General features: G+C 35.4%; 2 protein-coding genes across 6 annotated transcripts in view; one reads left to right on the top strand and one right to left on the bottom strand.

Moving 5' to 3' along the window:
* Nucleotides 1-23822, top strand: part of FBXL4 (F-box and leucine rich repeat protein 4) — a 44574-nt gene extending 20752 nt beyond the window's left edge. For all 5 annotated transcript variants that reach the window (XM_083350023.1, XM_083350022.1, XM_083350020.1 and 2 more), the window contains exons 4-8: nucleotides 1307-1551; nucleotides 4545-4758; nucleotides 10034-10105; nucleotides 12498-12810; nucleotides 19218-23822. In XM_083350023.1, the coding sequence (XP_083206149.1) occupies nucleotides 1307-1551; nucleotides 4545-4758; nucleotides 10034-10105; nucleotides 12498-12810; nucleotides 19218-19381 (1008 nt within the window). In that variant the 3' untranslated portion in view covers nucleotides 19382-23822. The remainder of the gene's footprint in view (nucleotides 1-1306; nucleotides 1552-4544; nucleotides 4759-10033; nucleotides 10106-12497; nucleotides 12811-19217) is intronic.
* LOC310632678 (uncharacterized protein) overlaps nucleotides 1-27471 on the bottom strand; it is a 685758-nt gene that overhangs the window by 36006 nt on the left and 622281 nt on the right. The window lies entirely within an intron of this gene.

The following is a 27471-nucleotide window of genomic DNA, read 5'->3' as shown; positions in this document are numbered from 1 at the left end:
ATATGGCAACATTAAAAAAAATAACAGGTAGGGATGGACTTCAGTTGAGCGACTGATAACATGAGTCTTTGTATATGTACATTTTATATTTTCAAATTCTGTATAATAGATGAGATAATGATAAGCATTTTATTTTTAATAAATATAATCAAATTCCATTTAATTCAGAAAGAGTGAAGAAAATCTTAAGTGTTACTGTCCCATTGAAAATAAAAGGACTTAAAGGTATTTCAGCTGAGCCATGCCCAGTAATGATAATAATCATGGCATTAAAAATCCTGATTTCAGTATATGTGCAGAAGAACTCTACTCAGAACTAGGAATGAAACTTCAAATGTTCAAATATATTAAAAATACTCATGTAAAGAGAGTGCAATGGTTAAAAAATCAGGCCAGAAACCAAGAAATTGTGAGTTCTATTCCTGCCTTAGGCATCAAGAGAGCTGGTGAGCCACTTCTGAAAAACTTTAACAAGAAAACTGCAGGGACTTGCCAGGAATCAAGAACAACTCAAAGGCACCTTCATATATCCCCATTTTTATTATCAGATTGTAATTTTTAATAACCCTTAACGACCACAATTGGGACCGGTAACTCTAAAACTTAAGTGACATGATTGCTAAGCAAAACAACACATAATTGGAATGGATTTATGGCACTTACCATTCAGTTTTTAAGTGAGTCACTGCAGGTTGTTAAGCAAGACATGTGGGTGACTTCTGTTTTTACTGCTGGTTTCTCCGTTGACTTTGCTTGTCAGAAGCCATCCGTAAAGCATACAAATGGAAATTGTATGACTGCAGGGCTGTGACAATTGTAAATGCTCACCAATTGAGAGACACCAGCATTTCAATCATGATGTGGGGAATGCTATGATGGTTTGTTAAGTTCAAAGGGCAGTTATAAAATTACTTTTTCAGTGCTGTTGTAATTTCCAATGGGCACTAAATAGGACAATTGTTAAGCAAGGGCTAGTTGTGTATGACTGGAGAGTAAATGTATATAATTTTAAGTACATTTGATTGAAATCGTAGAAATCAGATTTCAACTCTTGTTCAACTCTTTAGGGTGGAGTATGCACTTTAAGGCTAAGTGCAGGAACAGTTATGCACCCCAGGTTAAATCTGAAAGCAAGCACAAAATAGAAATGTATATACCTGCATTTTTTTGTATTTAAAATAAAAATTAGTAAAATAATGGAAATGAAAGTTGGGGAGATTAATTTAAGTAGAATATTTTTTTTACCTAGAATGAAAATATTATTTTGATAAGAGTAATTCACTTTTATTGTTGTTTTTCAATTCAGCTCATCCAGTTGATTTTGAGTCACCTTACAGTTCCGGATCTGTGTAGACTATCACAGACATGTAAGCTACTGTATCAACATTGTTGTGATCCACTACAATATATTCATCTCAGTTTGCAACCATATTGGGCAAGGATTAATGACACAGCTTTAGAATACCTGCAGTCTCGTTGTATCCTGGTCCAGTGGCTTAATTTATCTTGGACTGGGAACAGAGGAACCATTTCATTTTCTGCTTTTAGCAGGTCAGTATTCTGAAGAGGTATATAATGTATTCTATAAAATAGAATCACATGCTTATCCCTTTATCCCAATCACCTAGCAGTTAGAATAAAAGTTACTAACATGGCTGTAGTCAATCCACAGTAGTTCAAGGTCAGAAGCATATGTCTAGCCATGCATTTGCAGCATCATACATCCATGACAGAGATAACCTGGCAGGCAAGTTTAGCAAATCTTTTTCATGTACTTGACTTTGTGCTGATCACTTTTTCAAGAGTGGGAGTCGAAAAGTTCAGATTTTCTTTCTGTTGTCTTGTGTTCCTACTCATTTTTTTCCCCACCTACCAAACATTTGGATGGTTTTGAAACTTAAAGCTGTATGTAAACACAGTAGGAAAGAGAATGCTTTCTGGAATAGTTTTGTGAATTCCTCCTGTAGTTTAGGGTAAAAGTAGGGATACAGACAAGGTTCTCAGCAAAAATAAGTTTTTCTGTCAGAGAACTATTTATTTGGGTTGTTAAAAAAAAAAGCTAAACTTGCCAAGGGGTAGAAAATTGAGCCTTTGTAAATCCTTTGTGTATTGTGTATCTTCTGCAATCTAATAAAAAACACTGGCCAAAGAAAATTTGCTTTAACAAGATTGCTGTCTTTTATGAAAACCAGTATCTCAACATTATGGTTTTCTAGGACATCTTGCCATTGGCTGAAATGGCATATTTTTCAAACTCCAAACTTTCTGTATAATAGAGTGTAGACCTTTTAGTCTGTACCTTTCTGGCCTCAAATGAATCTCATTTATATTTATATTTAATAGCAATAGCACTTAGACTTAAGGTATATACTGCCCCACAGTGCTTCTTAGCATTTTCTGGGCAGTTTACAATGTCAGCATTATTGCCCCCAACAGTCTGGGTACTCGTTTTACCAACCTTGGAAGAATAGAAGGCTGAGTCAACCTTGAGCCCCATCAGGATTAAATTATGGCAGTGAGCAGAATTTGCCTGCAATACTGCATTCTAAGCACAGGGCCACCCGGGTTCATTTTAATGGTGTAATGGTTGGATCTGTCACAGAATTCATTCAGTAAAACATATGTAAATTCTTTAAAGGCTATGACTATAAATGGCTGCTGATATGTTGACATGTTTTATTACAATCTACTTTATACATTCAAACATTTAAGAAAATATTGATCAAGAACACAACCAAAATTCTAGTTACTTCATTTATTGTTGATAATGGAAATTCTGTAAATAGTAGAAGTAGGCTACAATCAATTTGTACCTACAGTTTTAAAATGCTTTTTCTCTTTTTTAGAATTAATAATTCATAGACTGAATAATTGACAAATATTTTCATATACTGCTAATATATACGGCAGACATGTTTATTTTTCTGAAAATGTAAATATTAGTAATGTATTAATAATAAATAGAACAAATTAGAATAGTAATCTAGGATTGCTGACAAACTTGACAAAATATTACCATAAGAGAACAGAATGCTTCAGGCATTTCAATATCCTGAGGCAAAGCTGAAGGTAATTTAGCTTATTGATAGTGTCCACCTTTGTAGTGCTATATAAGAATATTGTAATATTTCACTTGTAAAAATTGCTAAACATACTAAACTTCTTTGCTTGAGCTAGACAGAGTTTGAGAAATATTAAATGGGACTATAAATCATGTATAATCAAATGATGTTAATGTGATACAGCTGAATAATTTTACAGTGTTCTATCAGTAATCTTTAGACACTTTAATAGACGAGGTGTATTATCACATACACATTCTTGATACAATAAATTAAATTGAGAGAATTCTTTTTTGACAACAGCAGACTAGTAAATATCTTTGATAGTGCTTGAAATACCAGTAGTGAAAGGCTGTTGTTTCTTCTGTAACAGAAGAACATTTAATTCTGTTTAAATGCTTTGGCAGCATGAAATGTCTACATTAAAGCAATATTCCTCCTTTAAAAATAAAAAAAAACCTTCTTTACGGCTGGTGACATTTTAAACAATGAATGAATCAATACAAATTAATTTATTCTGATTTTTAAAAATCTAACTACTTAGCCATGTAATTTGACTGCTGCGTGAAATAATTTTATTTTTTGTTCTGTTATTTTCTCGTTTTGCTTGAACTGTTTCAGTTGAGTATAAGCTGGTTAGATTGCATGGATCATAGTTTCTGTTCCCAAAAAGTAAATTTTAACTCAGGATCAATCTCCTCTTGTTTCCTTGGGCTTTTCCCATCTGTATTGCACTTGACACTGACAAGCATATCTGAACGTTCCAATTCAGGGGAATGAGTTGTATAGGACATACAAAAACTTTAATATGAAGTTGAACTGTACCTCTGCAACATCAAGAACTATGATGCAAGTTTCAAAACAGAGAAGCCAGATAGCATAATAGTCCAGATGTATTGAGACTCATGTCCATTACAAGTCATCTGAGTGACTTTGAACTAAATCATTGTCTCTCAGACCAAGCTATCTCTTATATAAGGATAAAATTGCAGGGAATCCTTTATGTATGTGAATGCAAGCTCTCACAGGAAACACTGAATAGAGATGCAGTAAATGAATACAAATAATGCTTATATCAATTATTATGAAACCCAGCTGTCAGCTGTAGATCATAATTACATGAGAGTTTGGAGGGGAGATGTTTTTGTTTGTGCAGATATAATGGGATACTGCATTTTGATCCCCAATACATTAATGCATCACATTATTTTTGGATAGCAGTTTGTAACACTTATAAATGGATTTAAATAATATTAAAAGCTTACATGTTGGAATTTGACTTACTGCAACTGTGGCAAAGAACCCTTGGCTAGCTGGATTGTCTTGGATGCTGGAGTTGATTATGATTACCTTCCAATTATCTTGGAGGAAGTTGTTGCTATGTTAAAATAGTTCCTTGTTAGGCATGCATAATTTTGTGAGCTATTAAGACGTGGCATTGGAAATTCTGGGAATAAATTGATTCATATATGCTTCTTACAGGTTCCTGAAAGTTTGTGGTTCAGAACTAGTACGCCTGGAATTGTCTTGTGGCCATTTCCTCAATGAGGCTTGTTTGGAAGTTATTGCTGACACATGTTTAAATTTGCAGGAATTAAATCTCTCCTCCTGTGATAAAATTCCACCTCAGGCTTTCAACCACATTGCCAAATTGTGCAACCTTACACGTTTAATTCTTTATCGAACAAAAATAGAGGTATGAAAATCATTTTTTTACCCTTATGTGTTAATGCGCTCCCTGTAACGTTATAGAGAAAACATAGTAAACTATTTTAAACATAAAGTAAATAGCAGAAGAAGAGAAACTTCAGAATGTGATGTTTAAAAGGCTCAGTAATGATGAATTATGGTCTGTTCCTTTATTTACTATTTAAAACATTCGTATAGCCATCCATCTTATACCAAACTCTGAGCAGTGACCAATCAAGCATTAAAATAACATAAAAACCATATTTACACTCTTAAAAATTAAAAACAAAATCCTGGCACAAGTGAAGCTTTCGATATTCAGTCACCTCATCTGTCCCAGTGCTTGGGGGGGAAATGTTGTCAGGCTAGCTAGGAGACTAGAGGCCTGCTGAATGTTAGGGAGAAGAATGTTCCACAAGACAGTAACTGCCACAGAAAAAAAACATGCTCTAATATGGTGGCAATGTTTAAAGAAAGAGACTACTCTATCTAACCTGGTAGTATGGTTAGATGTCGTTGGGGAACCTGCAGATCTGCAGATAAACTGGGCACCAGATACTAATTTTATGGATTTGTAGCAGTAACAAATATAAGGGTACACTTAATTTTTCCGCATGAGAAATTTGCACTGGTGTTTATTTAAATTACAGAATGGATTACAAAATGTAAGTAGTACATGATAGTCATTGCATTATATCCCTTTTATCAGTATTGTTGAAATGAAAATCAAATATATGCATGTTGAAAAAATAAAGTTCAATGGGGTATACTTACATTTTCACGTGACTGTACATGATGGTCTGTATATGATTTATTTTCTACATATTGCATGTGCTTTCTGGTGTTCGTTATATTGATTGTTGGGTTGAGTGTTGTCCTGAAATCAGCCCTGTTTCAAAAATTCATAGTAATTTAGTATGCAATTGTCAATGTGCATGCTAAGAATGGCAGTATTCTATCATTTGTTATAGTATCATAAGAAATTTGTTATTTCCAAGCTCATGAAAACATTATTTTTGCTTATTTCTTCTTCATCATCACTTATAGAGCCTGTTAGTAATACAGGTAGAAGCCACCTGTTAAACAAAAAGCTTCTAGACCGATTTTCACAGCTAGTTATTTATACATACAAATGCAGTCAGCATTCTGCAAGAATGAATTTTTAATTGCTGCCAATGGAAAAGCGCTTCCTTTTAATACAAAGAAATGTACGAAGAAAATACATAACGTAATAGCATGCATGATTTTCAGTTTTAAATTACTTCCTCTGACTGCAGCTTAATTGCCACATATTTCATTTTGCCCATTGTCTCTCACTTTTGAATGTGTATGACCAAGAATGGTCCAATTTTCAACTTTAGAAGTACTTTTTAAAAGATAGAAAGTCCTCTTTACATAATCCAGCTATCACATCATTTCATAAAATGTAGTGAACGGTTTCCAGAATCAGAACACAATATGCAATCCGTCTCCTAATTGTAAATAATTGTTAAAAGCTTCTTAACTTTGGAGAGTACTTAACATAATTTATAATTTTGTTTCAATCAGCCAATTGACTTAACTCTATTCAGTTGCAATCTAGCTTGCAATGATTATACCCAGAATATTTTTGTGCTAATGGTCTCACCATTTGCTAATACATGACTTTAATCTTTATTCATTTAATTTATTCATTAAATATGCATTCATAACATGCATTCAGAATTTATTGTCTTGAATGTATTTAAGGTGCACAATGGACAGTAGCGGCATACTGCTAACTTCTTACGAACCATGTTATATGTTATACACAGAACCATTCTGTATATGTGTATACTTGATCTGATATATATCTTAATTTCTGTTTGCACATTTGTATTGAAGCCAGAGTTTCTCTTTGAAAAATATCAATTATATACCTCTGGCATTTTAATTAATTGGGATAAGCATTGAGGTGTGGATAGAGTGAAATGGGATTGTTTATACTGAAAACAGGATCTATCAAGTGGAGTAAAGGTTTCAGGTTTTATCCAGGACTGCTAGGATACAAGTTTTCATTCCATCCTTGATAGGTAAAAGGTTTAAGTAATGCCTCTCTAGTAATGCCATGTCAGGGATAATGCCATGTCAAGGGGGGGGGGAGTTTTTGATTTTTGAGAGCTGAACTTATTTTGAGGGAGCCCAAGCACCATTATGGGAAGACTAGTGATGACAGTTGAGTGGAAAATGGATTTGAGGGAGGGTCTTTGGAGAACATTTTAGCTTTTAAACTTCATTAAGCCATGTGATTGGCGGTTCAGAATGTGTTGTCATCTGTTTCATGGCTTAGAATCTGTTACATGTTTTATGGCTCAGAATGATGACTGTTGATGCTACCAATATTTATTACATATGTACGGTATATGTATACAGTCTGCCATCTCACATCAAGTGAATTTGGATGGCTGACAAAATAAATACAGGTAATCCTCGACTTACAACAGTTCATTTAGTGACCGAAGTTATAACAGCACTGAAAAAAGTGACTTTTGACACTGTTGACCATTGCAGCATCCCCACGGTCATGTGATCAAGATTCAGATGCTTGGCAACCGATTCATATTTATGAGGCTGCCTGGGGTCATGTGATCACCTTTTATAACCTTCTGACAAGCAAAGTCAGTGTGGAGGCCAGATTCACTTAACATCTGCAGTGATTCACTTAACAACTATGGCAAGAAAGGTCATAAAATAGGGCAAAAGTCACTTAACGACCATCTCACTTAGCCACAGAAATGACTAGACCTATGCATCAATGCAATAACAAAATAATAAATAGAACACACTTGACAGCAAAATAAAAGTTCTGAAGACAAATCAGTCAGCAACAAATTCATTCAATTTGTGGGTTCAACCATTTCCTGGCTCTCATACTTGAGAAAAAAAGCTAGGTCTTAAAAGCCTTGCAAAAGGCCAGCACGGTTTGGGTTAATCTAATCTCAGGGGAGGGATGCGGTGGCTCAGTGGGTTAGGACGCTGAACTTGTTGATCAGAAGGTCGGCAGTTTGGCGGGTCGAATCCCGAGTGCTGCATAACAGAGTGAGCTCCTGTTACTCGTCCCAGCTTCTGCCAACCTAGCTGTTCGAAAGCATGTAAAAATGCAAGCAGAAAAATAGGGACCATTATGGTGGGAAGGTAACAGCGTTCTGTGTGCCTTTGGCGTCTAGTCATGCTGGCCACATGACCATGGAGATGTACTCGGACAGGCGCTGGCTCTTCGGCTTTGAAACAGAGATGAGCACCAGCCCCTAGAGTCAGAAACGACTAGCATGTATGTGCGGGGGTACCTTTTTAATCTCAGGGGGGGAACTATTCCAGAGGGCAGGTGCTGCTGCCGAAAAGTTATGTTTTGGGGTGCTGTTGTTGAGCAATACTGTTGAAGTTTGGATAGCACAAAAAAGAACCTGGGGACTGTATAAAGTTTTGTGGTTTTATTGCATGGTAAGACTTTTTTTTTAAAGTTTCTTATAACTAGCTACAAACCAATAATTTCATAATTATATTTTATGTTTAGTCCAATAATGACATTGTAAATATTGAATGGAATATGCCCTTTCTTTTTATAATTTACTTGGACTTGAATTCATACTAGCAGAATCTTAGAGAACCATCTTTTCACTGTATATAAATACACTGAATCCCATTTGATCATTTCTGTACTTCTTACAAATCTTTTAATATTAGGATCTGAAACTTCTGTTACTATCCATTTTATTTATGATTGTAGTATTATGGAATGAACATGCATAACTTACGTTTTTCTAATCTTATGTACTCTTTAGCAGAATCCAGTATTTTTTTCTTGTAATAAATACAAAGCAAATGTCTGATATACCCAACATTATAGAACAAGACTGTATAACTTTTCATTATTAAAGATGCATTATTGTGCATCCTTTTAATCATTGGATTTTACCTTTGCTGCTGTTTTTACTTTTCCCATTGTAATTTTGTAGAAATCTTTGCTAGAGATTAAATTTAATTACACATCCTATCTAATATTACAGTAAATCCAATTAAGTAATAATGATTTATAATAATTTACAAAGACCTCAGTATTGAAGAGACTATGAAAATTATACTTGACTACAAAAATACACTATGTGCTTTAGAAATAACAAAGGGGTAAAAACTATTACCAAGTTTTCTACTTAATGAAGAAGTTACCTGTTTATGTAAATATTGTATTTACATTGCAGCAGGTAGATTGACTGAACTATTTAGAACTGGAACACCAGATAAAATTATGAAACTTAATCAGTTTTTATAACAGTAGTCTTTCATGTAATATTTTGTTCATTAAAAATCTTGAAAGGGCATGTTTGAGCTTTTATAAAGACTTAAATCAAATGAATATGTACAACTTGTAAAATTACATTGAAAGATCACAGGTTTGAATTTTTTGTTGCATTATAATTTTACTGCATTATAATTTTTTGCTGCATTCATAATTGTCTTTCTGTTACTCTTTTCCTGTCAGTTTTTGTAAATTAAGAATTATAAAATCTAAAAAATAATTGGAAAGAAAGAAAACTGTTTAAGAAAAGATGAATTACTAATTTGAGTTTGTACATTATGAATGCCTGGGTGTAAAAGTTATCCATAAATTTGAAAGAATAGCCATTTTTCAAAGTGCATCTGGTATTCTGTTAGAGTCTGTTTCACTTTTGTTTAATGAGGTGGCACTTTCCTGTGAACATGCTTAAAATGGCAACAACATGAATGTAAAGTGCACGTTATATTTGTTTCCATCTGCATGTTGCTTGTGACAGGTGCTCAATGATTGTCAGCATCCTTGTCAGCAAGACCATCCTGTGACATTAAAGTCACCAACTCAATCCTGATGCTGTGTGAATCTATTGGCAGTTCCATCAGGCTGTAGCTGATCACTGAATGTCAAGAGATGCTCTCCTTTTTCAGGATGTCACCAGCCCTCTGTGTTTTTGGTTTGGCCTTGCTTGTTGTTTGAACTTACCAGACTTCTAGGAGTTCTCCTGAGGGAAAAGAGCTGATAGGTCATGGGAATAGAGGTGTCTTCAGGGCATGCAAAACCATATCCACAGTGACTTATTATATAAAGGGTTGTAATGATTACCTTGACTGGTTAGAGCATCTGGGGACTCATTAAATGGTATTTGTGGCGTCTGTTTCCTAGGTTTTGAGCTGGATTTCAGAGAAAGTGGTAACAGCCTTTAATGTCTAATTGACCCTTCCTCTTTATGTTTGCTTTCTATATTTGCTTCTGATGTGTTCCCTCATGACAGCAAACAGCACTGCTCAGCATTCTGAACTTCTGTTTAGAACTTCAGCACCTCAGCCTGGGAAGCTGTGTAATGGTAAGTTCTTAAAGTTGGTGCAGATGCTGCCCAAATTTACTAGCTTGGTTCCACCTCCTCCCCCCCCCCAAAAAAAATAAATTATTAAAAAAATAAATGTAAAGTCTTTAAATTAAAAATTAACACTTTTTAAAAATTATTTCAACACAAATACAAATACACCTATAACTGATTAAAGGTGTAAATATGTGCTTGAAAATTACTCTTATTTACATCTGTTAACTTGGGCTGACCATTTTACTTGTGTCACATGAATGATTGAAATTAGGAACTCAACCCTATTCCCCATTCTCCCCATAAATTATGTACAGTTACTGTCTGTTTATGAAACCTTCCGGTAAGAAAAATTGTGAGTTTTGAGTTTAAGGCTCCATTTTTTTATTGAAAAGTTTTAAAATACATTTTAAAAATCATAAACTCCCTCCCTCCCCCTCCCCCCCACTTCCCCTCCCTCCCCCTCCCCCCCCGACTTCCCAGAGCTGAATACAGGGTATAAACTTTAACCATCTTAAGCTAAAATATGCTAACCAACTAAAAAAGACACTTTAAATTCTAACACACTTTAACTCCTCTTAACATAACTAAATAATAATAACTAATTAATAATACATCATATAATACTAATACTTATTCATATACTAAATGAAACTTTCTAGTCCCATATTTATTCTGAATATAATCAATCCATCTTCTCCATTCCAAAATATATCTCTGTTGCGATTGTTCTTTCAGATATGCTGAAATCTTTGCCATTTCCGCCAGGTTTGAAACTTTTAAAGTCCACTCTTCTATAGTAGGCAGTTCCTCCTAATATTGCACAACCAAGAGACTTGCTGCCGTAATTAAATTTAACATCAATTTAGTATCTATAACAGTACAGTCTGTAATAATACCCAACAGAAATGTGGAGAAAACCTTATCTTTTTCTTAAATATCTTCTGCATATTCCACCAAATTTTAATCCAAAAAGCTTTAACCTTTTTACAAGTCCACCATATATGATAATAGGTTGCATCATCACAACCACACCTCCAACATTTAGGCTGATAATTCGGATACATACATGCTAATTTTTTAGGATCTAAATGCCATCTATAAAACATTTTATAAAAATTCTCTCTTAAATTTTGTGCCTGTGTAAATTTCACATTTCTGATTTAAGGCTCCATTTTCAACCTAGTTCATTTGAAGGAGAAAATAATTCCAGAACTGGGTCAAGGATTGATTTTGTTGATGTAAATAAATTATAGAATTAATATAAAATTCTACATTATAGAATTTACATAATAGAATTTACATAATAAAATAGAATATACATAATTCCATTATAGAATATATAAATGAATGTTTATTTGAGATCTATAACCACAGAAGAAGTGAAAAACAGAAATTTGGTTTATATAAACGTACGTAAATTCAAATCCTATGAAAAGGTTTTCACATATCATGTTGTTTACATGCAGGAATTCTAAATATAAATATGGTAGTTTACACATCACTTCGGTATACTGTTTCCTCTGCATAAATACTAGCATGTCTTAAAACCTGATATAGATAAGAAATAGAACTTGTTTCTACAAATATTACTTTTTAATATCTACTATGGTGTATAATTCTGATCTATTGATGTTTTCCTGCTATTTCCTGAGTTTCCTTGTGAAGATATGAGTGGCAAATAAATTTAATAAACAAATTATGTTTTTTATCCCTTAGGGAAAAAGATCCAAGGATTGAGTTCAATAATTTATTCTATAATCACCCTGCATATTAGTTTTCTTTTTCTTTTTACTCTAAATAATACTAGTTCTGTTCTTGGACAGTCTATAAACTTCCATTAGTGCAAAATGAGACTATTTAGTTTCAAAGTAAGAGTAAAGTCAGTGTGCATCATATTACATTTATACTGTGCAAATTTAACTCTTTAGCCAGTGTGCTTGTGACTTCAGTTTAAAATGCTTTTTGATGATTTAATAAGAAATAACTTTTTTCCAGATAGTTCCTATTTTGGAATTGTTCTTCAAGTCCAGTGATCACTAAAAATATGAGATCAAGACTTCAAGCAGGACTTTTTCAGCAGATGAACTCTAGAACAATCATTTAAAGAAATCCATCTGGATTGTTTATTTTATTTTATTTTATTTATTTTTAAGCACAGGCTTAAAAATATCATGGTATGTTAGATGTTAGGTGGAATTTTGTGCCAATTTTTTTTAGTTAGGTAATGAACTTAGAACAGAAATTGTTTCTTGACTACAAGGTCTTGAAGGCTTCTTAAATAATTGATAGGTTCCTAATGGGTCTATAAGTTGGACAAAGTATAGATATTATCAGAAATCTACAGTGAGAGCAGATAACACTCTTTGGTTTTAAAAAATATTTTTTAATTTGACAGATTGAGGACTATGACACAATAGCTAGTATGATGGGAGCCAAATGCAAAAAACTTCGAACATTGGATTTATGGCGATGTAAAAACATTTCTGAAAATGGATTAGCAGAGCTGGCTGCTGGCTGTCCACTGTTGGAGGAGCTTGATCTTGGCTGGTGCCCGACTCTTCAGAGCAGCACAGGATGCTTTGCGAAACTTGCCCGAAAACTACCAAATTTGCAAAAGCTTTTTCTGACAGCTAACCGGTCTGTGTGTGATTCTGACATTGAAGAACTTGCTGCAAATTGTACAAATCTTCGGCAGCTTGATATTTTGGGTAAGTTCACCCAAGAACATGTAATTCGTCTGTAAATTAATTAATTGTTATCCGAATCAGAAGAGAAAATTATAAGTTTTGAAAATTATGTTTTTGCAATACTATGTGTGGGGCCCTTGGTGCTCTCTGAGCTTGGTTATTTTTCTTGTAAGAAAACAACCAAGCTCAGAGAGCACCCAGGACCCCAAAGTTCATCCCTGAGCTACAAACATTCTCTTCTATTGTAAATATTATGTTCAGAGATCTACTTCCTTATGGCACATTGCTACGTAAAAACAATTGATATCAAGATACATTCATGGCTTTAAAGACTCATTGGTAATGGGATAAATCAGTCTAATTCCCAATTCTTTGATTAACAAAATTGGGAACATTCTACTTTTTCTTTAAAAAAAAAATCTAGATTTTTTTTAATGAATTCCTGAAATTCATTCAAGTATTATTGCCAGCTTTGAGAAGCTCTTGGAATTGTAATAGTGCATGACAGGATATATTTATAAAGTGTGAACCTTACGATAAAAGAGTTTCTTAAAGAGCATAAAACGAAACTATGACTTTTTGAAATAAATTTAAATGCTAATTTAAAAATTAATGAATAAATGTAAGTTTTCAATTGTGCTGCAGTAGACCCCAAAATGCTTTCTCAATATACTTAACACTGTATTTCTGTATATTAATGTAGTTTGCCATTAATCTGGATATGTTTGGATTTTTCCAAACTTATTTTAATAGTCCTGATATTCCCCGATAGTATTTCCAACCAAGTACTAATCTCATTTAACTTCTGAATCCAGACAAGTGTAGCCAAATGTTACAGCTGCTGAAACTTGAATCAAGTACCCCAGTCTCTTGCGAGCTTGGGAAGTTTCAAAAGACCTTAGCTTATTTTCCCTTTTTCTACTACCTGTTTATATCCCTCCTCCCTTATTCAGGAGCTTCCCTGGCTTCCAAAGAGATTTTTTCAGAAGGAAAAAATTGTGGAGAGGAAGCCAGAAATAGGAAGCTGTCTTTCCTAGTACATTAAAATTTCTCTGAGAAACCATAAAATTTTGTTTATTATTTATTTATTTTATTATATTATATTTGTATACCGCCCTTCTCCCGAAGGACTCAGGGCGGTGAACAGGGCAATATATGTTAAAAAACAAGAATACAAAAGTTAAAAAAGATTAAACAAGATGCCCAAAAACTATAACAATAAGTTAAAATACATAAAAACAATAAAACCCAAACCCATCACCCATCAGGCCAGGCCGGCTTGTTCGAACAGGTAGGTCTTTAGATCACGCCAGAAGGAGCGAAGGTCGGGCGCCATCCGGAGCTCAACCGGAAGATGGTTCCATAAATCCGGTGTGCCCACAGAGAACGCCCTCCCCCTGGGGGCCACCAGTCGACATTCTTTGACCGGTGGCACCCTGAGGAGGCCCTCTCTGTGGGAGCGCACTGGGCGGAGGGAAGTTGATGCCGGCCGCAGGTGCTCCCTGAGGTATTCCGGACCCATGCCATGAAGGGCTTTGTAGGTCATTACCAGCACCTTGAATCTCACCCGGAAGACAACTGGGAGCCAATGCAGGTACTCATCATTGGTTGGCACCCAACACACAAGATAGACCTTGTCTATGTCGGCTGCCTTGTGACTCACTACATTATTCTATGGAAAAAAATTTGTTTGGTACTCATTGTTTTTGGTAAGTATTACTCCTCCTGGAACCAATTAACAATGAGTACTGCAGTACCACTGTATAAGAAAAAAGCAGTCTATGCAATAACATTCTTTGCTGGCTTAGTTGTACTGTACACAAGCTGCATTATCTACCAGGAATGGAAGCTTACTGCTATTTTTTTATTATGTTTGATTCATCTGCTGACATTTGTAGGTAGTCTACCTACATACACCTACATATTATTTTGCATTCAAGCAAGAATTCACAAATATTGGGGCCATACCCTTCAAGCAAAACACGCACGCCTTGTAAAAACACAAGCACACACCATACTCTGTCAAAAAGGGATAAAGTATGTAAAAGCCACCTCACCGGCAAAGCATTGCCCTTGCTGTGCACCTCTGAATTTTCCAGACTCTCCCCACCATCTCCCAGTTTACTCTGTTGTTGTTTCCTGGAAGGGTAGTACATACCAAAAGTAAGTGCTGAGATGCTGTTCTGCACCCATTTTATTTTCTAAGGGTGCTTTGGAGGTCCTTATAGGCAGGGTGGGGCTAGAAGTCAGAACTTGTACTTTGAAAGGTGAAAAATATTCAGCTTCATTTTTAAAATAAAAAATAAAAACAGGCAGGGTACGAAGCTTAGTGTGAGATACAGGTGACAGTTTTTAGTCAGCTTTTTTCCCCCCAGTTCAGGATGCTTATCAAGGCCTTCATTTTTGGAGGGAAAGTGGTTTGTTGGACTTGTCATCATTGCAGTCTTTTTAAGTGATGGATTTCTTTGTGTACTTTGCATTAATTAATTTTAAGAGCCGTGGTGGCTAAGTGGTTAGAATGCAGTATTGCAGGCTAATTCTGTTGACTTCCAGGAGTTCGATTCTGACCGGCTCAAGGTTGACTCGGCCTTCCATCCTTCCAAGGTTGGTAAAATGAGGACCCAGATTGTTGGGGAAAATGTACTGACTCTGTAAACCATTTAGAAAGGGCTGTAAGGCACTGTGAAGCGGTATATAAGCCTAAGTGCTATTGCTAATTCATTGTACCAAATATCTTGAAAGTTATTGCTGCAGAGTGTTTGTGGAATGACTGTAGCTAAACATGAAATATGTTTATTGTTTCTTTCTAAATATTTATGTCAAAGTTGTCCAGTGCTCAAGGTTTCATTATAGCAATAAATAGACAACGTAAAAACTAGAAAAATGTGCACCTGATGCTGTTAAATGGATCAGTACACGTCCTCTATCCACCCAGCACAAAAATATGCTACCTAGCTGAGTTAAATTTCTGCCATGTTGAAATCACTTCCACAGAGAAAAATAAACATCTTTTCAACATATCTTTTGACAAGCTGGTTTTATCCTTTTTCAGTTCTCCCTTTCATGTTGTCAACAGTAGTGAGGGTTTAATAGCCAGTAAAATATTTAACTCTCATGACAATAAGCGTCTGTTTTTAAAAAAATACATACAAGTCTGTATTTCTTTGTTACATTTATACTTTCATTCAGGAGTTCAAAGCAGGGTAGGTAGGACTTCATCCTCTTTTCCCATGCGGTAGTTTGAGTTGAGAGTGAATGACGGACCCAAATGAGTTTCTGAGGCTGAGAGTGGGCTTCCACCTGGACTTCCGCATGCTGCTCTCATACTTGCCACTCAGCCAGTAGGTACAAATAAAAGAGTAGATGCTGGGCTTGTTGGCAGTTTTGAGACCTAAGTACCACGTGATGGAGTGAGCCTCCTTTACTTGCCCCAGCTTTTTTTGCCAACTTAGCAGCTGAAAGCAGGAGAAATGCAAGTAGAACAACAGGTAGCCCTTTGGTGGGACAGTAACAGCATTTTGTGCGCCTTTGGCGTATAATCATGCTGGCCACGTGATCGTAGACAACGCTGGCTCTTCGGCTGTGAATCGGAGATGACCCAACGCCCCCTAGAGTCGGACACGGCTGGTAAGGGAAACCTCGACCGTTTTTACGAGTTGTGCAAATTGACAACCTTTGGAAACATCGCCTACCCTTTCAGATAGCGCTCAGAGGCAGTTTACTTCCACCCCTGCTCTTCTTCTTCTCTTTCTTTTCTAATGCTGAGATGCTTGTTAATACAGAAGTTTGAAAATGGGCAATATGTGAAAAGGGTATAATAGTTCTGTTCTTTGCTTGTAGAGCAACATATGCAGAGCCATTATGTGATCACATAAATTGCAACATATGTTTGGATTATGCTTAAGTAAGGGCATAAAACATGCTCCAGAAAAATAAACTTCCACTTGATATTTTGACTGCAGCCAGGCAGCATAAAGTACAGCTTAGGAGAATATGGTGGGTTTAACCATCTGTATGCACCCTACCTAAATGACTGAATTAAAAACAGTAATTCTAGCAAAGTTCACACATATTTAAAAGCCCTAATATGTAAAACCGTTCAGGCACGGGAAGGAGGAATAACAATGCATTCTTCTTTTGACGGCTTCCTAGATGCTATAAACTAAAAAAAAAATGCCTCCCACATTTTCCTAGAATGCCAAAAGTTCCAAATGTCCCCTTGCGCCTGTCAAAACCATCAGTTTACTTGACAGTTTTACAATGCAGTTACTCAGTTTCTGTACAAAAATAGGCACATTAAAAACACCACCACCACCACCACCCCATTAGGGAAAGACAATCACATACCTGCATTTTCCAGAGCTCCCATTATGAGGATTTCTTCAACCATCCTTCCCATCTAAGTTAAAAAACTGGGGCACGAGGAGTTTGGCTTGTTTTCAAAAACAATATGCAGTCAGGTTGTTTGGAAGGAAGCAGATTATCGGCATTTTTTTGTCTGGGCCCTGCTCATTGCTGGTTTGGGTTCTTTCCTCCATTAGTCCGAGGTATTACTTATTTATTTGTATCCCTCCTTTGTTATTTTTTATAAATAGGTCAAGGTGACAGACATGCCCAATATTCTTTCCTCCTCCTGTTTTTCCATGCAACAACCACCCTGTGAGATGGGTTGGGCTGAGAGAGGGTGATTGGCCCAAAGTCACCCAGACAACTCTCGTGCCTAAGGCAGAACTAGAACTCACGGTCTCCTGGTTTCTAGCCTGGTACCTTCACCCCTAGACCAAACTGGTAGCTTACTAGGACTGCTACCAAGTTATTGAGCCTTGGTGGAGCAGTAGGCTAATGCCTCCTTAAGTAACACCAGCTGCCTGCAATTAGTGCAGGTTCGCATCCCACCAGGCTCAAGGTTGACTCAGCCTTCCATCCTTCCGAGGTAGGTAAAATGAGGACCCAGATTGTTAGGGGCAATTAAGCTGACTTTGTAATAATGCCGCTTGGTGTGTGTGTGAAAGCCCTAACAAGCAGGCATATACATAGAATGAAGGCTACTGCTAAGCTTGTAAGCCGCCCTGAGTCTTCGGAGAAGGGCAGGATATAAATGGAATTAAAATAAATAAAATAAATAAATAAAAAATATTATTTATTATTGGTGTAATCCTCAGCAAGGGGAAACGATAAAGTCTAACTTTGTTCGTGTTATACAACAAATTTAATTTGTTTTTTATTCAAAACTTCTTAAATTAATAAGGACTGTGCAGCATTATGTTTGTGATACATAGTTTATCCTTAAATGAAATCAGTGTCAAACAAGAATCTGACCTAACATCTTGAACTGTCTATTAGCCAACTTTACAGTTTATGCTCATTTTAAATAAGATAGGCTTGTAGTTGCATTGTAAAGATGCCACAGTGTACAATCTAGCTATGCTATCTGGACCATTCCTTTTCACCACTTGGCCTCAAGCACAGATACCACATGATTGTAATAGCTAACTAAGCCACATTTTATAACAGTAGATATTTTTTTTCCTGTTGCACTTTCTGGGGTGACTTTGATCTTAATTGGTTCATGTAATTGATAAGATGGCATCAATACTACACAGGTTCATTGAAGAAACTCACTCTAGTTGTCTTGGAAAGGGGAAAGACCAGTTAGTGGAGAAGAGGATAAAATGGACCCTTTTTTGTTTATAATAAAAAATTTCAGGAGATTAAATAGTGTGAAATGTTGTGGTTTGCCAAACCATCCAGGAAATTGTAGAGTTGAATGAAGATCCAATTCTTTCATCTCTTTTCCATGTTGGCTCAGTATTATTTAATTTATATTCCAGCTTTCTATTTATACCAGCATCCAAAGTGACTTATGAGAAGTGCATAATATAAAAGAAAAATAATATTTGAAAGGATTAAAAATGCTATGGGTTGCAGTAGGAAAAAAAGTTTTAAAATGTAGGTAAAGGTAAAGGTTCCCCCGCACATGCGTGCTAGTCGTTTCCGACTCTAGGGGCCAGTGCTCATCTCCGTTTCAAAGCCGAAGAGCCAGCGCTTGTCCGAGGACGTCTCCGTGGTCATGTGGCCGGCATGACTAGACGCCAAAGGTGCACGGAATGCTGTTACCTTCCCACCGTAGTGGTCCCTATTTTTCTACTTGCATTTTTACGTGCTTTCGAACTGCTAGGTTGGCAGAAGCTGGGACGAGTAACAGGCGCTCACTCTGTTACGCGGCACTCAGGATTCGACCCGCCAAACTACCGACCTTCTGATCGACAAGCTCAGCGTCCTAACCCACTGAGCCACCGCGTCCCTGTTTAAACGAAAGCTTTATATTAATTAGGAGCATTGTCGCTTTTCTTAAATAGCCCAGTGATTTTTGTTTCTTTAATTATTCCTTTTATTTTTCTTTAACTTTTCGTTCTCTTCTTTTCCAGGGACAAGAATGGTAAGCCCGGCTTCCTTAAGAAAATTGCTGGAGTCTTGTAAAGAATTGTCCTTACTTGATGTGTCCTTCTGTTCACAAATTGATCACCGAGTTTTCCTAGAACTGAATGCCAGCTTCCCTAACGTGCTCATCAAGAAGAGCTTCACTCAGTGACTCAATTCATATGTTGCTACGTAGAACTGATCTGAGGATTCTGCTTGCTGGGAATTTGTAATGATTTTTTTTTCAAAGAGAAAATATATATTTTTGTGAAGCATGGGGGAAAGGTTAATTCTTAATATGAAGGTAAAATATGAAAGATTTAAATAATGGTCAGGCATCTATTCCTCATATAATACTTGCCAAATGATTACAGTTGAAAGCATCTTGTAAATGTTAGAAGATATACACTTATAAAGCATTTAATCCTAGTAGGATATTAGTAATAAAACAATACAGTTGAGAAGCGAAAGATAAAATCATTTTAAGTTTTGACGTTCACTTTTAAGATATAACTATTGGAAGGACTTAAAACCCGAATGTCTTGAAGTATGAAACCTATTTTATTCAAATAGTTTCATCAATCCATTCAGACTGGTATTGGCAGCGAGAGCCTCGGCCTTTCTAGTAAATGCAATATAATGAGTTGTTTTATCTTAGAATTTATTTACCCTTTAATATTTTATTTATATATTTATTTTTTAAGGGACCATTTTGCTAGACTGAAGGAACAGCCCACTGCAATTCCCCGACAGTCTCTGATGGAGCTGAGAATTTCTAGAGTTTCTTTTTGTAGCAAGGAAATTCTCAGTTACAGCAGCCTCCGATCTTTTCTTTTCATCTGTCATATTATCAGTCGAGTGTTTTTCCCTTTCTCTCTTTGTTCACTGCTTGAATTCCAATACAAGATGTAAAATTAAGGGATCTCATTATTTTGGAACATTAGCAAATATGTTTAGAATTGAGAATTTAGATCTGCATCGATGTGATAAGAATTACCAGCTTTAATCAAGCAAATCATTTTGGGGAAAAAATGATTACCCAGTTGATTAAGGGGTCTGAAAACAAATTTAAAATAATATCTTTACTAATACAGCAATTTGGTCAGAGCTGCTTTCTACACATAACAGTGAAGTATCCAAATTATAAAAGACTTTACATCATTTTTTAAATCTGTCTGGCACTCAAATGCTAATAATATTCATGTAATGATAATTATTTGAGGTTTTGTCTAAAATAACTCATATATTTGAGTTGTGTGTCACTGTGTCCATTTTATGAACAAGTTACATTTCTAGCAGGATGGGCTTCTCTTTCCTTGCTCTCCAAATTTCTCCAGATGTTTGGGAGATTCGCATGGACTGTTTGTAGGTTTAAGGAAGAAAGAAGGGAAGCCAACTTGAACAACAATGTGTATTTGTGTATAACACTGGATGTTGTGTTTTAAATTTTTATCAGTAGTGCCAATGCTGAATCTTATACTTCACTATTGAACAGTCCACCAAAACTAGGAGGGCATAAGAGAGCCCTCTTATAATGCATAGAGTATTTTTATTTTAAAGCATGCTGGAAACTGTAATTTCTCTTCGTCACAACACAGATTATTAAGTCAGCTTTTGTAGAAACAAACATTTCAGTCATCTTTGGGAATTCCACCACAGTTCAAAAACATTACTCTTGTAGTAGTTTTCATTTCCCCCAGTTCAATGAGGTTAGCCAGAAACATCTGAAAATCTGGCTTTTTGGCAGTACTGGTTGTTTCTGATCAAACCTAGCAAATTAAGCATTTGCTTGGTATTGCCAACCTTCCTCACTGCTCTCACCTCTTTTCTCTCCTATCTCAAGTTAAGTTTTGGCCAGTGATGATAGAACTTTACTGAGAAAGCTGCTTTTTTCCTAACTAATCATGAAACAAGCCAAAATCATTATTACATTGTCAATCTTATTTTTGAAATATTTGTTTTCATATGAACTATCATGATACCATTGATTTAAATTTTGTGTCAGAATTTCTAGGTTATTGTACCCCTTTCATTTTTCTGGGACTTAAAACAAGCATACCTATTCTTTGTATCGTATCGGATCTCTATTGATGCTGTTTCATAGCCAATAGTAAAGAAGGCAATAAAGGTTTCTCTACTGAATGTAGTTTCATTCTTAAGCAAGATACCTCTGTGCTGAATATAGTATTCTAGAAATATATTAAATTATAAATTGGATAAGAAGGATTTTCTGAATAAAAGGGCATCCAAGGTTTTAATGTACTTTCCCCCTTTCAGGTTGTGTGAATTTTTACATATCTTTGAAATGAATTTCACCAAAGCTTCGGGCGGAGTCTATCAGAAAAGAATTCTGAGTGAATAAATAGCAGTAAGGCTTAATGCTTGTTTCAGTTATTAATTAAAGTGATCCAGTCTTTGCCACTTTAGATTGAATAACTACATGTGCGATCTTTCGGCGCAACAAATTAAACTCTTGCTGTAATTGCCAAGTTACTCTTGTATTTTGTTTATTTATTGAATTTATATGCCACCCATTTCACTCTCAAGTGACTCTTTGTAAGGATTTTTATCCATTCTTTTATGGCAATTTACTTCAGGATTTGAGGGCCTTCTAGCATGAATTTCTGGTTCGGGTCCTGTTTATATGGGGTATAAGCCTGGATTTTGACCTGAGCATTCCAAAACATTGAATTTATTCTAGATTCTCTTATAGACTTTCTCTTGTAGACTTGCGTGTTTCATTGAAGTGATTTTATTGCTGTATAATTCACTTTTGCATCAGCTGATGGACAGATTTATTGTAGATTTCTCTGCTACAAAGCAGAATTTATACTTTCTTCAGTGATAGCAAAATATCTAGGTTCCCAACCATGACATTTTAAATTAGTATTTCCTTGGAACACTCTTCTAAAAGGCTGGGGATTTATTTAGGTGCTTTTTAGCAAATTTGAAATTATCTGTTTAACAAATTTGTAAGTATGTCCTTATTAATTAGCCATTGTTCCTTTCCTGCTATTCTCATTTGAATCTCATTTTTACCCAGTATTTTTCTGATGCTGAATAATGAACAGTAGCTTTGGTCAAAATGATAGAGACTACATATCCTTCAATATTTTTCTGTGGTTCTTTGTAACATTTTTGCATTATTTTACTCTATGCTGTTGGAATGCTTTTGATAGGATGGTTATTCTTGAGAAGATGCTATTACTTTATCTCTATTTCTAACTGGGTCTGGATTGGTGTAGCCTGAGAAATTTAGGAATAGCCTTTTGTAGGCTGATAGAAATCAATAATTTTTTTACAGTGGCCTTCAAAAAATGTTTTAGTGTGGCACAACATGCATTCAGAATCTTTGCAGTAAAAACTTCACTGTAAAGAGGGTAGCCAGGATTCATTGCAAACTGATTATTTAAAATACTTGCAACTTAGTTATCCCTTGAATTAAATCAAGTGAAGCATTTCAGTCAGTGCCTTTTTTCCACTATTGCTTTTTCCATCCTAAGTTGGATGCTTTATTTTAATCAAATAAAGAAGTGTCTCAACTTTCCTAATTTTTGTTTACTTAGCTCCCTTACTGTATCAGAAGAACACAAGTGAAACTCTGAAAGCGTTTAGGGATAAAAGATTCAAACACTCAAAAAAGGGACAAATATTTTATATAGAACTGTAAGTTATCAGTTGATCCTGGGTTGTTGTTTTTTTTTAAAAAAAATCATAAAACATTCAGAAAACAGAACATCTGTTTTACTTGAATGTACGTTTTCAGATTTTTTTTCTCATTCTGCAGAAGATTCAAGATCTGAAAAGATGTATTCTACTTTGACAGAGATGCTGCCATACAGATTCAGTCCGGTTTCATTTAGTTATTTGTTCTGTGAATTAAAGACAGCATAGAGAGTTTAGTGAAAAGATTTTTTTTCCCCTGGAGGTTAGGTATAAGGGTACATTACTGTATTTATTTGATTTTAGACAACTATTACCACTAAAACATATAAAGTGTTTTTCTCCACTATGGCAATGATGACTAGCAATATTCTCACACAATCTTAAATATTCAGTTTAAGATTCTTCCATATGTCTGCTTATTAGCCTATGTGTTCCCATAGATAAAATTAAGTATGCTTGTGTCAATCTGTTGTTAAAAGGTTTAAATCTTTTTATTTTGCTGACAAACACTAAATGTGCTATTTTTGTTTTGCCTTTTAAAATGTGTTTTGAAATATGAATTCAGGACAAGTACATATATTTATACATATCTAACAAGAAGACAGCTTATTGGGGTTATGCTTGTTTTACAAATATTAATATTTTAAAATGAACTATTCTATGTAGCTCATGGTGAGCATGTTTTATTTTTAAACACATGGATATATGTAACTGTAAAATAATATTAAGACTATACTGATTAAAAGTTGTGCCTTCCATTTTTATAACCAACAGAACATAGGATTCTTAAGGGCAGAGCAAATGTCACTGAAATCTGTTTAAAAAAATTGTTTTGTTTAGGATACAACAAAACCTTTGTTTACCTCCCAGACTAACTGTGCTTCATAAAAACTAGACTAGATCTATAACGTTTGTCCAGAAATAAATTAAACTCTGTTGAGATTGTATATTTACTGTTCATTATCCTAATATTCTCTGCACTGATATCACTCAAAGCTCTTTGAAAGAAATGAGAAGACACAGGTGGGAAAGTGATTGGATTTTGAAGCAACCGGACCTGATCTTTGAAGAAAGGCCTTGGAAGTGGAAAGTAGCCTTTCAAATATCCTGTAGACATGCTGCTCACTGATTCTGGGCTGCAATAAAGAAATCTGCAAATTTCTAAAGAGTTTTACCACACTTAACCAGAATAACCAAATGTTGCACAAATTAATGCTTTCAAGATAATGTTGGTTTCCACCACCTTCTCACCCAGACTTAGAAGAGCAAGGCTAACGAGATCCAAAATGACCAACATTGGCTGCAAAGTGGCAGGCACAACCAGGTAAGCAAAACTCAGCCCATTTTTATGTCCAGGCAAAGCAGGTTAAAAAAATAGACACAAAATAAAAAAACTATCCCTTTTTACTAATATTGAAACTTTAAGATTAGTGTCTAGTAATCTGGAGAGACCAAGGTCTTCTGAGAGATAGTCCCCAATACACAAATTGACACCAAAACAATCTGTTTATAATAATATCTGGAGGCTATTAAAAACACTGAAAATGAGAAAAATATGTACAGATGATATACTGAAAGATTAGACTTCAAAAGAGAGTAGAAATCAAGGAACTATGAATAGGCCTAGCTACAAAAGTTAACATGAAGGAAACATGATGTTTGAGCACTTACTGCATACACTTAACAGCCCTCTATAGAGCCGTCTGCTGCCGCCAGAATTATGGGGGGATTAGATTTTTCTCTGCATTCTGCAAATTTTGCCTCATAGTTTATTTTTTAATTTCTATTTATTTTTTCCCCATGGAATGTAAGAAAAAAAGTAAAGAAATATATGTATTTTACTCAGTGCTTTTTTTGTAAAAGAAAAAGGTGCCGGAACTCACATATGTTATACAACCTGCCTTGCCTACCCTACAAGGTTCCATCCAAAAAAGGTGCCGGAACTCCGTTCTGAGCGTTCTATGAGAAAAAAAGCGCTGATCTTACTATACCTCCCTCCCCATCTTATTTTGTAGTGAGTTATGGAGATGAGTTTCTTCTGAGTATTATCTGTCACGCACCTGAAACATGCTTTATTCATTGTCCCATGGCAATGGGTCTTGCATATATCCATCAAGTTCATATTTCTTACTTTCTAAAATTTGATTCTTTCCCTAGAAAAAGATGCTGATTTTAAACAATAGCAGTAGCACTTAGACTTATATACTGCTTCACTGAGCTATATAGCCCTCTCTAAGCAGTTTTTAGAGTTAGCATATTGTCCCCAACAATCTGGCTCCTCATTTCACTGACCTCAGAAGGATGGAAGGCTGAGTCAACCTTGAGCCGGGTGAGAATTGAATTACTGAACTGCTGGCAGTCGGCAATCAGCAGAATTAGCTTGCAGTATTGCATTCTAACCACTGCACCACCACAGGTCTCAAAAAGGCTTTCATCAGAAGCAAGAGGAGTTATTCTAATTCAGGGATTTAGGTTTAGACCAGGCACAAGGTGGTGGGGGTGGGGGTATGTGTCAAAAAAGAAAGTCATGATCTAACCTTGTGTTTTTACATGCACTAATTGTGATTGGGTTGAGGAGGTGGATTCCCAGTAGGGCAGAGGTGCATTCTAGAGGAGTAAGTGGAAACTCAGCTCAGATACTATGTATGAGAGAAAGAGGATGAAAGCAGCCTCTCCCTAATAGTTCACAGAATATATTGCGATTGCACATGGTAGAGTCTTCAGTCTGGCAAGATTTTATCTATAGGTATGAAAGAATAAAGAACCCAGCTTGGAAGAATTGTCATGTGTTATTCTTGGTTTGGGCCCTGACATTAATGCAGTCATGGTCACCACTACTGTCTCTTGGCATCACTCCACTGTGGACACCATTGCCTTAGGCTTTTCATACTATAAATAAAAAAAGGATTGATCTAAAACTAAGTAGCTTGCAGTGGCTTTGTAACAACATTCAAATGATTTGTTGCTACATTCATTTCTTCTTCAAAGTCCAGAAAACATTACTTTGTGAGAGGAAGTGTTTTGATGAAGTGCTAAAAGGAAGGCAACTTCTCAAAAAGCATTGAAGAAGAAGCTCTGCACATAATTTTCTCTGCATTCTGTAATAGAAAAACTGTATAATTATTGCTACTTCATCAAAATTGCACTTTTTTGTTATTTTATATTTCTTCACAATGAAAACCTCTACAAACACTTCGTATGAAAGAACATAATTTAAACGATCAATGTTGCTTTCCTCAAATCAATTGAAAAAATGAACTTGAATTTTAAGTATTCAGCATTTACGTTGTTTGTGAATATTTTGCTTTGGAGGGGGGGGGAAATTTGCTATATTCATGAAAAGATGTTTAGAATCCTCTCCCTTTCCTTTCCCTACCACTGAATTGCACTTAACAGCTGATTAATTTTTTTGGCTGCTAGTGATGGAATAATACTTGAAATAATGTCAAACGAGGAAGAGAATGTACAAGAAAAATATATGGGTAATTTTTATCACTATATTGCAAGGGAGAGAAAGATTAGAGTCTCTGATATTTCACTTTTAAAAGAGATTTTATTAGTTTCAGTATATAGGAAACCCAATGTTAAGTCCATTTTTGCTCCCCTCAAATAATTTTAAAACCCTACTGGTATTGTGAAAATCAGATTTAGAACTGAAAGTTTCTAACTCTTTAAGATATGTGATCCTTGTCATACTCATGCCTGAAAATAGTAGGGAGGAGATGTGGAAGAAGAGAAGGATAATAATTTCAAGGTGAAAAGAACATTGATGGAACCTAGAAAGGTTTTTTTTTGCTGTTTCCTAGTCATCTCTTAGATAAGAGAAGACCAGACCACAGATAACGTAAGTTGTACTATAACTCCAGATGGACTCCATTTTTATCTCATATTGTTCTTTTCTCACCTATACTATAAATGTAGCCATCTTGTAAGATAGCTTCCATAGGGACTATCTTGAGGAAATGTTAAACAAGCATAACAGGTGTTTACATTTTTTCCCTATTAAAGTCATTAAAAGGCTGCATTGTTAGTATTTGGTGTATCTTAAGGATAATGCTTCAGAATATTGAAAGCAGGATGCTTGGCAGATATTTTCAATGTAAATGTATCTGACAGAAGACTTGTAGAGCATGAGGATAGCTTGGAAGACAATGAAAAACAAAACATGCAGGATACTGAAGTAACTTATTGCTACTCAATGTTTGAAAACATTTTCTTAAATTTCAACACTAATTCTTAACTGAATTACAAGAGCTTCCTTCTATCAAAAACCATAAGGTGAAGTTTTTTAAAATAGGACTTTTAATGAAAACATTTGGGGAGCTTTCCCATAAAGAGGAAATTACAGGCGACCTTCACCCAGGGGGGAAAAAAAACCCGTTTCCTGGAAAGTTTCACACACAGAGTTTTGCTACCATTTTCTTTCATTCCAAGGAAACTTAACATCAGTGTCCTTTATGAGTTCCTTTATCAAATAGCAAAACTTTAGAATACACACAAACATATTCAGGCATTGTAGAGAGTAGTTGACAGCTCAATACCCTATAATCTTACGGTTCAAAGAAAGTGCTATTTAGAATGGGAGATTTTAGAGTG

The sequence above is a fragment of the Vipera ursinii genome (assembly GCF_947247035.1).
Source record: "Vipera ursinii genome assembly, chromosome: 1".
In the NCBI taxonomy this organism is placed as follows: Eukaryota; Metazoa; Chordata; class Lepidosauria; order Squamata; family Viperidae; genus Vipera; species Vipera ursinii.
Note: the sequence above shows the minus strand (reverse complement) of the source record. Positions and strands in the feature narration are given on the sequence as shown.